This window comes from Fistularia commersonii, chromosome 13 (assembly GCF_037954325.1).
Source record: "Fistularia commersonii isolate RoL2024-O1a breed Wild chromosome 13, RoL_Fcom_v1.0, whole genome shotgun sequence".
NCBI lineage: Eukaryota > Metazoa > Chordata > Actinopteri > Syngnathiformes > Fistulariidae > Fistularia > Fistularia commersonii.
In genome coordinates, this window is record NC_141296.1 from 8,194,028 (window position 1) to 8,209,265 (window position 15,238).

Genomic DNA, 15,238 nt, shown 5'->3' on the forward strand with positions numbered 1-15,238 from the left:
AGGATTGTTTCATGATGCATCTTTCCTTTATATCTTTCCCTGCCAAGTAATCACAGCACTGCACTGAGGAACAATATGCTCTTTGTCAGGAGTGCTGAATGAATTCTCTGTTGCTCATTGTTGAGGTGAGCGTGCCATTTGAATATGAGCAGTTGTATTAGAGGGGCCAGTGTGGTGTATGAAATGCTCATCAAAGATATCCCATTGAGAGTCACATGAATTCAGAGATAAATGTCCAAATCTAAATCTCTTGTCAGATTTTCAACTGATAAGAGCTGTGACCAGTATCTTCAAGAGTGATAATAAATAGACATGCTATCACAAGAGGAATGAACTCTGCTGGTATCATAGTGAGAGGACATGGAAAAAATGTAGTGAGTGTCCATAACTGTTCAAAATTAAAACCTCTGAATAATGAAATCTAAATTGTTGTGATTAAAACCAGTATTTCAGTCAAGAATGTGGTACTAATTCCTTAATAGCCAATTGGTTTTAGACCCATTCACCTCCAAATAATCAGCAAAGGGAAACCCTGGGTTTCAGCAGCTAACTAGCATTTAGGAAATGGTTTGAGAGCTCTAATGCTGCAATTGGGATCATTTAGACTCAACCACATTTCGGCCCGATAAACAGAATTAACAGTCATCAGAAAATCTTTGACACAACAAAATTAAGAAAAAAATCTGGCTTACCCTAACCGAATACTGACGTTCCATGGTTGAGAGGGACAAAACAATTATATTCAGGAACAGTCCAAAATGGAGATGTATTTTATTTCACTCCCCATTCACCAACAAACATGAAGATAAAAAAGACTAACAATCAGATTCAGTGGGTTTGTTTGTGCCACATTTCTCTGTATCCTAACAAATGCACAAAATATTTACAGTTTATAGCCCATACAACCCGGTATACATTACAGTAGCTGCAAAAATCACAAATTTCTGGCTCTGGTACTGACACCAACAAATGCAGCTTCAGCAGCATTCAAGGTTTAGGATGATCAAAGTTGGATCTGCTTAAACAAGAGCCCTGCCACCTTTTATTCTTTTATGACCACAACACTGGTGATATACCCAGAAGAACAAATCCCTCCAGAACTTCTTCATCAGCGCCTTCTAACATATGCCTATAACAAGGAAGACTGTTAGAACAATTCCCAACAGAGTTGCTAGGAGATATACAGGCTCATAATTGTTCAAACATTGTTTACACCATGCATCTGCCTTGGAGACACAATAAAAAAGGGGAGTGATAGTCTGATGCTGAGACACGGGGCTAATATTGTGGGTCTATGGACACTGATGCAAAGCTCTTGTTCTGTTGCCATGGCCCCGTTTGGGTAATGGGTTTCATGTCAGTGCTGGTTTGCACTTCTTTTTAATGAATACTATGGACGCCTATTTGGGGACCAAAAAACTTAAGCTCCCTGGGTTTAACCGGCAATTACACAGCACAGCTTTGCCCCGATCTTTAAAAAGAAAATGAGAACTTTCATGATTTATTTTAAGGGTTTGAGCACATAATTGTCAAACATTCTTCATGTTTGCAGGTCATTTGTATCAACCACAGAAAAATCTACCATTTGATTCAATCTAAAATGATAAATTTTTGAATTAAAATGCTTTAGATTAGTGTATAAAGTGAATGCATAGCTTTTACTATAGACCTATGTCACTTTCATATAGCTCTTCATTTTGTGGAAAGAATTTGAAACTCACAACACTTGGCAAGTTTCTTTGGGGATAATACAGTAGTTCTTTTTGAATGATTTGTTGGAAACCAATTACTTGCTTAATTAAATAATTTCTAAATCCAACCATAGGTTATCTTAAGCATGAAAAGTTGAAATCACAACAAATCAGTACATTTCTTATTCAGTGTGCCTTTTGAGGAATATGTGAAGTATTAGTGTCTTAAATGTAATGAAACAACCAAAGAAATGATTAGGCACGCTTGAATTTTGAGCCATTTTCTCTTATTATACTCGAATTATACAAATACTCAAAAAATATTCAAATACTCACCTCAGCACACAAGCAATTGAGGACAAAACAAGGAATTTATTGTTGAATTGAATTCAATTTCCAATTAAATCAGGTGCTTACATTAACATGGAAAAATACTAATAGCACTATTTCATAAACAAGATAAGAAAATCAGAAAAAGACAATATAGCATTGCAAAATAATTGTGCAGGACCATTTCAAAGAAAGCTAAGACCTCAACTGTTTTTAGATTAAATCATATGAATGTACACTGGGAAGCTACCAGAACTATAACAAAATGCAGACAAAAATACATGACATTTCTTCATGGGTTTTTGGTGAAGTAAACAATTGATTACCGGTTTTCTTGATAATGTTTGCTCATATAAGAATGTGCCAATATCTAACCTGAGGTCATTAGCCTGTGTGCCTCTGCATACATTGGGAAAACAAATGTTCTCTGTAATGGCCTTTGGTCTCTGGTGCAACCTCCCCTTAGAGGAAAGACTGCCAAGCTCACTATCCTCTCTTAAATCTCTGTTAAAAATATATTTTTATAAATGGGCAGTTAACAGGTCTGACGCCTGAAGCCCCTTCTTAAACCCTTTTTTTATCCTGAAGCATTACCTTACTTTTATTATGTTTGATCTCAGCATTTTTGTCTTTATCTTTGAATCACCACCTCATAGAGAGCTCCTTTCTTAATTTCTCAACATATGAAAAAATGTCTTAATGCCTGAGTAATGGAGAAATGTGATGGTGCCCATTTTTTAAGAATAAGGGAGATGTGCAGAAATATTCCTACAGAGGAATAAAAGAAAGAGTACTACCCATGCAGTATTTAACTTAAGAATGCTAGTAGAGAAGTACATAGGTCAGAGGGAGCTGCGTAGTGCCTTTGTAGATCTAGAAAAAGCTTATGATAGGGTGCCGAGAGAGGAACTATGGTACTGTATGACGAAGACTCGAGTGACGGAGAAGTATGTTAGACTGATGCAGGAAATGTGTACAAGCTGTGACAGTGGTGAGGTGTGCTATAGGTGAGACAGAGAAGTTCAAGGTAGAGGTGGGACTAGTTCAGTGGTCAGCACTGAGCACCATCTTTTTTGCAGTGGTGATGGACAGACTCACAGATGAGGTTAGACAGGAATTTCCATGGAGGATGATGTTTGCAGATGATATTATGATCTGTTATGAGAGAAGGGTTGGTGAAACGGGGTGATTGAGATGGGAAGTACGTGCAGCAGGTTCGGGTGATTATACAGAGGGAAATCTATCGACAGGTGACAGAAGAGTGATGGGAAGATGTAAAGAGTATTTTGAAGAGCTGAAAGTCAAAGGATAAAAGAGGTGACTGGTGTAGACCACGAAGTAGCAGGGATTGGTAAAAATGAAGTGTGGAGGAGGGGGGCTTTGAAGAGGATGTAGAATGAAAGGGAGTTGGTCCTGACACCTGCGGAGGTTTGGAATTTTCTAAGAGACAGTAGAATTTGAGAGTAGAATTTGTGGCTGGATTATTCAATAGGATGTTAGTGAGTGAGGGGATGCCCGAGGGATGTAGTGTCATGTTTAAGGAAGGGGTGCCTGACCCAAAAACAAAAGAAGACTCAGGAGGTAGGGGTCTTAAGGGGTCTATTTGACGAGGAAGGTGAATGGAGAGCTGTGCTGGGGCTGGATTGTCTCATGAGGAATGTCACAGGGGTCTCAGGAACCAGGGGCTGGAGAGGAGAGGTGTCAGGGTGGAAAAGCTGGGTGGTGAGAGAGGAAGTATGATACTGTAGGAGTAAGTCTGGAACGCCAGAGAAGTATGTTAAACTTGTGCAGGACATGTCTGACAGCAGTGAGACAGTGGTGAGGTGCACTGTAGGAGTGACAGAGAAGTTCAAGTTAGGGAAGGGATTACTTGAAGGATCAACTCAACCCCTTCTTGTTTGTGGTGGTGATGGACAGGCTGACAGATGAAGTTATACGGGAATCTCCAGGGACCATGATGTTTACAGGTTAGATTATGATCTGTAGTGAGAGAAGGGGACAGGTTGGGGGAAATCTAGAGCAGTGGAGGTATGCTCTTGAAAGGAGAAGAATGAAGGTTAGTTGCAGCAAGAAAGAATATGTGTGTGAGTGAGAGGAACTGTGAGGCTACAGGGAGTGGAGATCAAGAAGTTGGAGGGTTTCAAGTACTTGGGGTCAATAGTTTAGAGCGTAGGAGAGTGTGGAAAAGAGGTGAAGAAACGGGTTCAAGCAGGTTGCAATGGGTGGAGAAAAGTGTCAGGGGTACCATGCGATAGAAGACTATCGGCCAGAATGAAAGGAAGGGTGTACAAGGCAGTGGTGAGACCAGCAATGCTGTATGGCCTAGAAACAGTTACAATGATGAAAAGACAGGAGGCAGAGCTGGAGGTCGCAGGGATGAAGATGCTGAGCTTCTCTTTGGGAGTGATGAGGATGGATAGGATCAGGAACTAATCTATCAGAGGAACAGCACATGTTCGATGTTTTGGAGAGAAGGTCAGAGAAGCCAGACTGAGACGGTTGAGTCATGTACAGAGGAGGGATTGTGAATATATTGGTGTATTGGAAGATGGATCCTGGAATTGGCAGGCAGGAGGTTTAGAGGAAGACCAAAGAGAAGATATGAAGGTTGTTGGTGTGAGAGAGGAGGATACAGAGAATAGGGTGAGATGGAGGAGGTTGATTGGCTGTGGTGACCCTTAAAGGGAAAAGCCAATAAGAAAAGAGAAAAGAAGATGTATGTACAATATGTAAGTATGTTTTTTTTTTTTTTTTTTTTTTTTTATTCATTTGTTTAATTAAATGTACCATTAAAAACAATATTCATATTCTCAAATCTCAACACATATGATTACGCATTTGGTATCTTCAACTTCAGGAGAAGAGTCTGTCAGGACTCCTGTATATCCTACTAATATGTACTAGTGGCATTGTTGTTAATTAAACCCCACAACATTTCACCTTGGCTATTATTTGTTCCTGTCATGCAGCTAATGAGCCCCAAATTATCTCAGTAAGAGACAAATCCCAGAGGATACATTACACTTCAAATAGTGTTAGACCTGTGGTGTAATCGGTAACAAGAATAATGTTTCTTAAGAGATTCAGTATCTGCTCAGTCTTGAGGAGACACCAACATCATGTTCTTCGAGTCAGGTAAGAGGGAGCCTTTCATTTTATCAAGGCAGTATAAAGATATTGACATGCTCTTTCCTCTTAAGATGAAAATGAGACAAAGCTCCTGTCTTCCATCTAATGCATGGTTTGGAACTCTGGTATTCTACATATGTGCTACACATACTGTATGAAAAGAAGAAAAATCCCAAATGCCCACTGCCTTCTAGAGATCATTCAATACTTCAGAATTTATTGTATTAAAACAAGTCTGTGGCCTTCATGGAAACGGATAAAATATTGTATTGCAGCACTGACCTTATAACAACATAAATTGCAGGTGATCAGTTTGATTTTGAAGGCGGGCCATTTGGTGTTAGAGGAAGCAAAGTAATGAGGTTGTCCTAGCATGACATGAAACCTTTTCCAGCACTCACCACTTTTGACACGATTTGGTTATGAATAGAAATGTAAGATGTCCAACACAAGTGGGCCTATGTTATGGAGTAATGGCAGGTACAACCCTTTTCATATGAGGATATAATCTTTCTTATTCAATAATCAGACAAGGGAGGGCTGCTGTTGTAAGAGTATCAATAAACACCACATTTGGAGCTGCAACAAGTATTTGAGTTGATGTCTAATTTTTAAAAGGGCTTCATATAATACAACCTAAGGGAAAGCATTGCTGCGTCTTTGGGCTAGTACTCTTTTTGTCATACATATACTGTTACCTTGCACTGGAAGATGGGCATTTGATTTACTTGTCAAAACATTATGTTTTTGCAGTTAATTATATAGCTATCACAAACATGATGCCTCGTAAACTGTTTTTTTTTTTTTTAACTTCATCACATTTATATGGAAAAAAAATGTAAAAAAAAATCCATGTCTCTAGTCCTAGTTGACTCATTCAATCAAAAGTGAATCTGTCAAAAATAATTTTGTGTTATCATGTCACTAGTTACTCCAAATTCTGAAATTCAAGACCAATGTTTACTCTCCTTTGATAATTGGATAATTCAATTATGTGAGGCCAATATCTACTTCAAAAAAATTCTGGGCAGATCTAGGTGTTCTCTCAAGATGTTCAAGATCCTGATAAAACTGAACTATTAACAGGTTCCTGCAGGTTGAAGAAAAGCTCAACGCATCAGAATTATAGGGGCATGGCAACGGAGAAATGCAGACTCTGGGAACAGGCGGTGGCTCAGAAGATATGATTGTCTAGCAGACTGAACACCATTGGACAGAGATCATGGTCAAATGATTTGGCAAAGTTAAATCCAGTTCACCCAGTTGTTTCTGCAGGGGCTGGGCTTGATGCACCAGACATGTTGATCAATGCTGAATATCCTGAGCTCTTGCTTTGACACCCTGGCAACATGATCAGATGCTTAAGGGTTTAGCACATGTCATACGCATATGGCTGTTCCACAGCAAAAACACCACTGTGGCAGTGTATGACATTTTTGAAAGTCAGGGAAGGGCAGCAAAACAACTGCACTACAACTAGGGAGGCTGCTGGCAACGGCACGCATTTTGCAGATGAAGGTAAGCTTTAGGAGACAGCCCAAGAAACCCAAGACTCTACCACAATGACCACAATCAGACATGGTCAGATGGTTTCTCTACAGGATATGAGCTACTACAAAAAGCCAGCAGGAAAAGCTACCACACAGAAGCCATCAAGGTGACTAGAATCAAGCTTTGCAATCTGATCTGATTACCCTTCACACGATTGCCCGGGGAGAGGGTAACTGATGTTGAAAGATCCAAAACCCTACTATGACAATTGCAAATATCACTGATGTGTCATAGAAGCAGTGCTACAACGCCAATGGAATGGTATTGAAAAGTCTAAATATATCTGTATAACAACATCATTGGAATTTTTCAGATAGCTATTTGAATCATTTGCAAAGAGCTTAGGTATGGAAGACATTTTTGATATTTCTTAGTTTACACAAAAAGTACAAATTGTAATAAAGAAATGTGTAAGTTCTTTTTTTTCTCCAGTATTTCACTGACATGCAGTTTTTAAAAGGTCAAACATCATTTACACTTGTGCTATGAGGCAGAACTGTACAACTTCATTTCATGTATTCAGCAAGGCTTGTAAGGCTTATTCAGTTTGGTCAACACCCCTCAAATGGATTCTCCTTCTTTGACTGTGTTACAAGTAAATGTCATGAAAAATGTCACTGTAGGTCACTTTACACATTCACTTATGCAGATCGGAATACATTTTTTATGCTTTGTCTTATGTATTAATAAAATTATAAATAATATTTTGCACCAGTTGCAAAACATTGTAATGTGCAGTGCAAATAAATCTGTACATTACAGACTTATGCAGATAGCTTTCTTCTTTGATCAACATTGAGCTTAAATTTAAACAAAATTGTCAGGCTAGGTTGGCCAGCTCCATTTGTTTGAATTTGTATATTTAGTTGATAAAAGATTATATAGCTCACGTGAAATATGATTTTTATTTTTTATTTTTTTTCCTGATTTCTTATGTCTATTTTCCTGACTAAAGTGATTGTAAATAAGCCCGAGAGGTATCATCATCATAGATACATGTATTTGAAATAAAGACACTATTTTGTCTATTAGAAAAGTCCCATTTGGTCTGATTATGTATACGAGTTGTCTTACAGCGCACTAGACAGAAACCTTTGGCAATAACTAGATCTCACCTCTCTTCTTGCATTAAGAATTAGATTACTTAACTGCCCTATAAAACAGAAAGATAAGGCAAACATTTAATGAATCAATTTTAGTAAGCTGCTGTCCATTATTTAGAAAACATATTTAAGCTTGAAAATTATTCTGTTGGACTATGAAGTGACATACATAAATGATATTTTAATTGCAACATAATGTGGTGCTGGACTGCCCTTTCTGTCTTCCAAGCCTGCTTCATAAGTGAAGCTGTGAATGCACATGGAGGTTATAGGTAATTCAGAGCTACCAGAGGAGTGAAAGTGGATGCGAAAGCTCAATCACATTTTAAATTGTACAAGAGAACAGAGGAGTCTACTTGGCAGCCACATTGGTGAGATAGTCTAGGAAAACAAAAGCAGGCATCTGTGTCTGTTTACCCATTGGAATGCACATACAACATGCAGCACATGAGCTGCTGGTAGCTTGGCATGATGAAGTATTGGTAATTAAGATGTTGAGCTCCTGCTCACTTTATCATGGCTTCCAAAAAGAAATTCACAGCCATTCTGAAATGATCTATTGCACAATGAATAACTCACCGTGGGCTATAAAGTCGTGTCAATGTCTCAGCTGCTGCAAAAATATTAACCCTTACTCCACTGTCATTAGATAAGAACATATCTGCGCTCCTACTCTGCATACCCTGCCCTCTGACCCATCTTGAGTAGATGGCATCATGCATTATCTTAGGAGGATGCATTTGGCATACGGCGAAAGACACCAGTGGACACTTGTCTGCTAATGAATAAATGAGGTTGATGTTTTAAATCACAAAAGATAATAGACTGAGGAGCAGGCGTCCCCAAAGGTCCCGCCAAACTAACAGTTTAGATAAGGCGTGTTGACTCCCCAGAATAATAATTCCTCCACGCAAGAGCAAGAAAACAAACAACAAACATTGTATATGGAGAAGTCGACGCTGTGTTTTTTCTTTATCGAAACAAACGAAGATGCAAAAACGACAATAATCATATCATGATCAAATCTGTGTCCCTCTCCAGATACATGTTGACATCTGGACACGGAGGAGACTTTTGGAAATACAGTGCCTTTGAGCAATAAATAAACAGAGGGGAGGCCTTGAGAGCCATACACCTGTGACCAGTGGAAAAGCAGCAGGCGGAGCGGTGTTCATTAAAGAAGACGGTCCTGACAGTGAGGCCTTTAAGAGGACATCAGGAGCGACAAGTCAGCTGCTACCTTGGGACTAGAGAAGGAAAGGCATCAAGGTGAGCAATGCAATTTCAGCTTGAATAATGGAGCACTTTCCTCTGGTCTGACATTCATGTATTTCTAAGGCAGTTTTGCTATACAGCCCAGCCGTACCTGTGTGCTATTCAAGGTTCCTCGGGAAAAAATGGTTTACAACATTTAGAGCCTCACAATTATCCTGTGCCTGCCTGCTGGTCTGCAGATAATCTCAGTCAAAGTGGTTCATGAATTAAAAATAGCACCAGATAAATCAAATATAATGATATAAATATTTTAACGCTTTGCCCCGCAGATTTGTTCTCACATACATCCACATCCAGATTTGATCATTCCTCAAAGATTTTTTTTGAAAATCCATGTTATCACGGTAACATTTTTGTACTTTCCTGTTGCTTGCACCAGCCAGATTTAATTTTCAGCGAGTTGCTGATGTAAACTAGTAATAACAGAGGATTAATTTACAAGGAGGAAAAATCCCCTGGTGCGACTTGTGGCCCAGAACAATAATGAGTTCATAGTAAACAGAAATTTGCTGTAAGCCAGAAGAGAATGCATGCACCTATTGTACGCTGTGAAGAACGCAAACGCATACCCATGCGATTACATGCACATGTGTACAACCCCGCCCTGACAGCAAACACAGGCAGAGAAAATTATTGCTAAATATCTTTGTTGGTCCTTTACATAACATATGTCTGCATGTAATTAAAAATGAATTATCCTATTATGTTGAAATACTATGGTGCACACGGCCATGTTGCTGTGGTGAACTGTATAAGCAGATGAAAAATGTTTTGGGCCGCATCAATAGAATGATGTTGCTGACTTTTGATCGGTGTCCCCAAAAATGGTGGTTTAGGTTCAGGCTTAAGCCATTCATTTAGTAACTTAAGTTTCCTGATCACAAAATGTAATTGATGCTTATTCTCCTCATCCAAGCTTTGTTTGATCCATTTAGCATGCAGAATTGTGCTTCCCAGTGGATCAGTATTACTGAAGCACAACCAGTTCAGTTGCACATGTGTAACATAAATAACCATAAATCAGGAAGGGGATACAAAAGTGGTCAGAGGGAATATCAAATGGCTGAAAATGTCCAAATACATTTCAAGAAAGAAAGAAGAAAATACATAACCTACACACAACATGGTGATTTTATTGTATTCTTAAACTGTTCCTCAAAAACAGCACAAGTTAGATGCTTCAGTGGTTGCGTGAAAGCGAAGCAACCAGCCTGAAGCTTAGCTGACACAAGCTTGTGGAAAGTCCACCTTGGATGACACTGTGATTCATAATGAAAATCCTGGTTGAGAATGTTAATGGGAATTTCAGTATTGAAACCTTTCTATTGAGTTTAATTGCCTTAAGTGGTTAATAGTCCATATGTGTTTGTGTTTTGGGGCCTCAGAGAAATAATTCCTATCGCTCCAATCCCACAGTTGTGCCATTGATACTGCTACGATGTAATGTGTGTTTGATTAATATAACTGCCCTTATTTGGCAACTATGACAGTTGGCAGCATTATACAACTGAATACACCAAGATTTCACAGGGTCCAAGAATTACTGTTTGAGGGCAAATTTTAAAACATTTTGGATTCTGTCTTTCCAAAGCTGGTGATCTCCACCAGTCATTTTGTGAATTGATCCTTCCCATTATGTCAGAACCTTGACTGAGAAAGTCTTTTGAAGTGAACCTGGAAGCTATGTCTTTTCAGAAGTGCCCACTGCTCCATCATTCATTTGATAGCAACTGTTATATCCTGTTATATACTCCTAAATACAGTTTATCTATTTGTATGTTTGTTTGTTTGTGGGCACGCTCGAGCAAGTGTGCAACAATGTGTCTGTGGAGGTTCTCAGTCATCCAGGTCATGGTGAATTCTTGTTGAAATCTTCTTGTCTTGGCAGCTGGACTTGAGTTTCTTCACTTGTGCAATAATGTGTTTTGCAAGTTGGTTCAGTCGCGAAAATGAGTACTTCCTGCTCCTACTTACATGTTTCAGATCCTTATATTAATTTTGAGATGTCACAAAGATGCTTAAAGATCACACAAAATACCCAAATAGAAAAGCAATCTGCTTTGATGGCCTTATTAACTGTTTAACCAATTTCAAATGGTACAAAATGATACCAGTGTTATGAAAGCAGCGCATGATAGCGCAAGATACTAAAAACAAATTGATGAGAAAGCTTTGAATGTGGCAGATCTGTAAAGTTATCACCCTGAAAGATTATGAAGCTACTAGATTATGAGTTAGTCTCTCAGTTAGTCAAGATCTAAAAAGTATGGAATATAGGCAAGCCTTACCAGTTGTTGGCAGCCTACTCATACTAGAGCAAATGGATGTATTGTCCCATCGCTCACAAAAGAACCTGTGCAGACGTCTGAAGGACTGTGAACCTCGCTTTCGTCATTTAAAGTTGGTGTGGATCGTTCAAGAAAAATGTAGAATTCAATGGCATGTAGGAGAGATTTGCAGGGTTCAAACAAATGCTGGTCATAAAGAATACATGGTTGTATCACATTTTCAAACTTAAGGTAGAACATTTTTAAAAAATCGGGCCACGTTACATTAAGTGTAAAGGTCATTCAACGCTCCAAAGTGGGAATATAACATTGATGTCAAACATTTCGGTGGTAGAGGGTATTATTCTGGAAACAAGGGCTGCTTCAGGACCCTGTTGAATTACCATAATTGATGAAAGTATGAATTCACTTCTTTTAATTGAAAAACCATCACGTTTGTGAACAAAAGCTCAAGTTAATTAAATGAATTAGAGGGAAAATTATTCAAAACACAAACACACAAGCAAGCCTGTTTTGAATGCACAAAGATTTTGGAGCAGGTCAGGAGAGTCCACATAGAGTCTGCTTGAGCTGTTGTGGCAAGACCTTTAACAGACACTTCATACTCAAAAAGCCACCGGCTGAATCAAAACAATTCTGCACTGAAAAGTGGGACAGTATTCCACAATGATTCAGAGGGCTCATTGTTGCAAACATTTTACAACAGTTATTGCTCCACGCTGAATGGCAGTCAGTTATTGGGCTCATGTTTTTTTTAAATTTTCATATAAGTAATAGGCTTTGAATAACTAATTCCCTTCTGGTAATGAAAAGATAAATTAACAGGTGTTTTGTTTACTGATTGTCGTTATCTTTCCTTAGGACAATTGGGATGTTTGAAATACTTAAATTGGACGTGAAAATAGGAGATTTATTTTGGTAAGGAAATACTTTTTAAAAACATTGTTTAGTGTCTATGATCATGTACATATTAGGTGAAATATTATCTAAAAAATCCTGATAGATTGCTTTTTATATGCTTTCAACAGACACAGCGCTTCCTCAAATATTCTGCAGGTGGATGAATCCATGTATCCAGCAGTAATAATTGGTACATTTAATTATCCATGTGAAGAAAAACTCCTACAGGGATTTGGTAAATATATGTACCTGAGTTTCACTGTCCTACTGTGTGTGTGAAAACTTATTTTCTATCTGATAGACAAGTACTTCTCCTTTTGAAGTGGCTTCTTCTCACTCACTGCTGTGAAAGTCAGAGAATGAGCCTCCCCCTCAAGACCCCATTAAAAGAAAACCCAGGGTCTGCAGGTTTCATATTCATCGCCTGGGCAACCTCTGCCATCAACACATTTTGTTCCTTCTGAGAATGATCACAGCTTATTAAAGTGGAAGTAATGACTGAGCTACCTCCGGCATGAAATATTTAACAAGGACAGAGGAGATGGCTCAAAGGTGATTTGGATGTGGAAAAGAAGGAATGTGGCCGCTGACGTCTACACGGGAAGTGATGATGAACCTTAATTCACCTGAGCTTACAAGGGACTGCCACCAAGAGAAATTTGTCTCTTAATAAGATAAAATGTTGAAGAGTCTTTGAGTTAATATTATTTGCATGAGCAGACATTGTGCATCAAAACTATTCATATATACTGTTAGGGTACATCTGAAGTATTTTTTGAAGTCTCTGCTTTTACATATACTTTGCTGTTTTCAGACCACATTATTTCCTTCTGAGACAGGATAGAATCTTTATTTGAAATTGACTGGTAGAGCAAATCATTAATAATTAAAATAGAAAAACATTTTTGCAAGCTAATTTGATTAGCCCTAAAGTATTGCATCTGTGTTTATGTTGCCAGTACGGATCAAAACCCGATAACAATTTTCGTAAATATAAAAGCTGTTAGAAGGGTAATATAGCCTTTGAAACGACTTAATGTGAAATTTTATCTTTCTTTTAATGTGTGATTTTTTTTCTTCAGTTAAAAAAAAAACAAACGGTGTGAGCCAATCTTAAAATGAATAGATATTGAACACACATACACACTTAAAAAAAGTGAGTGTGTCCTTTTTTTCCTTAAATGCTAAAATGTATTTGAACAATGTCAGCATCCACTTTGTGTTATTTTAAAAAGTTGTCTATTTCTTACAAAAAGTACTTTTCATTCAGTATAGATTGTGAAAGATAAGCTTCTGCTATGGCAGAACTTTTGGTAAACAGGAAAGGCTTTGCTCGCCATGAATCTCACTGCAATTCAAGCAACTATAACTAAAAGTCCCCTGGCGATTGTCGATGCCAAGCTCCCGGCTTTTTTATCTTACCTTTGTAAATATACCCTTTATTTTTATTATATAAGATATATTCAAATGCTAATTTCAAATAACTTTACTTCTTGCAAGTAGAACAAAAATTTGGCGGCAATTGTGAAATGTATAAAGGGCTTTAATGCAATGACATGTTTGGGATGTATGTGCTCCCTTTAAGACACTGTTTAGTACTAATTATTGTCTCTCATTCTCAACTGTGCTCTCTTCAGCCTCCCGTAACTGCTTGTGAAATTATCAGCGTAGTTTCCTTCTGGCTGAGGGTAAATATGTTTTTTTTGTTGCTTGGGAAAATAAAGAGGATGAAAGTGGTCCGACTTGAGTGTGATGGAATTGGATTTTTATAAGATTAATTGCCCCAACAAGAGTTTAGCCATGAGGTCTCAGGCCTGCAGCAGTTACTTGGGTCACTATCAGCGCATTCTCTGTGGGATGTTTACAGTGTTGACAGGAAGTAGATGGGTACCGCAACTGAACATTTACAACAGTAAAATGTGGTTTGAGGTATATAATCTAGATATTCATAGAATTCATGAAATTACAGAACAGGAGTGGAAGGTGCAACTGGGGGTTCCACTCATCTTTTATGTAGCTGGTGACAATACAGACTGCCCAGATGCTGTGGCCATTCATTTCTCTAACTTCTAGCTTTCTGCTTAGATGTATGATTTGCTGACATGGAAAGTCTTTCATCAAGGGTGCGCTTACTACAGACCGTAACATGGCTGCTTTTACTCAGGCATTGCAGATCTAGGTGGGAGTTATTTGTGAGAATGCAAATGTCGGAATAAGTTGGATTAGATATTTCATGGGGTAAACCTGCCATTTTCCGAGAATTATGTAAATTAACCGATCGAGTTGATGTTTGAATAGTACAGGTATTGACCTTGAGGATTCACGCATGTATTATTGGTTACTTTTTGATTACTTCTCAATTGATAAGATGATAAGAGCATGTCAGACGGGGATAATCTACAGGCATGAAAAGACATATCAAGACAATACGCAATGAACTGATATTAAACCTTACCTTTTCCTGGGTGCCACCCCATAGGTATCTTAAGCTGAAAATGCAGAGAGCCAAGATAAGGAGGACAAGAACCAGGGCCAGAGCCACCCGTTGGAAGGTCTGGTACTTGTTTTTCTTCTCATTTCCAGCCTCAACCTGGAAACATAATAGGTTCTAAATACACACAAGATTCATTTATATGTCTTAAATACTACACCAGTATGCTTAAACCGCAAAGTGGCATGCAGAGTAGTCTGACATTTTCTTGACAAGCAGCCAGGGTGCAGCTTTACGCTGCATTTGTGTCTATTGTGTTTAAATCACATCTTATTCCAACAGAGTGGAAACAAGCGGTGACAGCCATCCTCACTCTCCTTTGAAAGAAGCATACAAACTTGTGAAAACAAAATGCTGATTAGTATATATTACATAGTTTGTCAAATTTACCCCAGATGTTCAAGAAATTACATTTTCAGGTTGTGTTTAATGCTTTATGCTAGGAATACGTAGCCAAAGAAAAAAATTCTCCATGAATCG

General features: G+C 38.3%; 1 protein-coding gene across 1 annotated transcript in view; it reads right to left on the reverse strand.

Moving 5' to 3' along the window:
* tnmd (tenomodulin) overlaps positions 1 to 15,238 on the reverse strand; it is a 55,076-nt gene that overhangs the window by 36,807 nt on the left and 3,031 nt on the right. Inside the window, exon 2 of the mRNA XM_086158291.1 lies at positions 14,723 to 14,857. Coding sequence (XP_086014417.1) covers positions 14,723 to 14,857 — 135 coding nt within the window. The remainder of the gene's footprint in view (positions 1 to 14,722; positions 14,858 to 15,238) is intronic.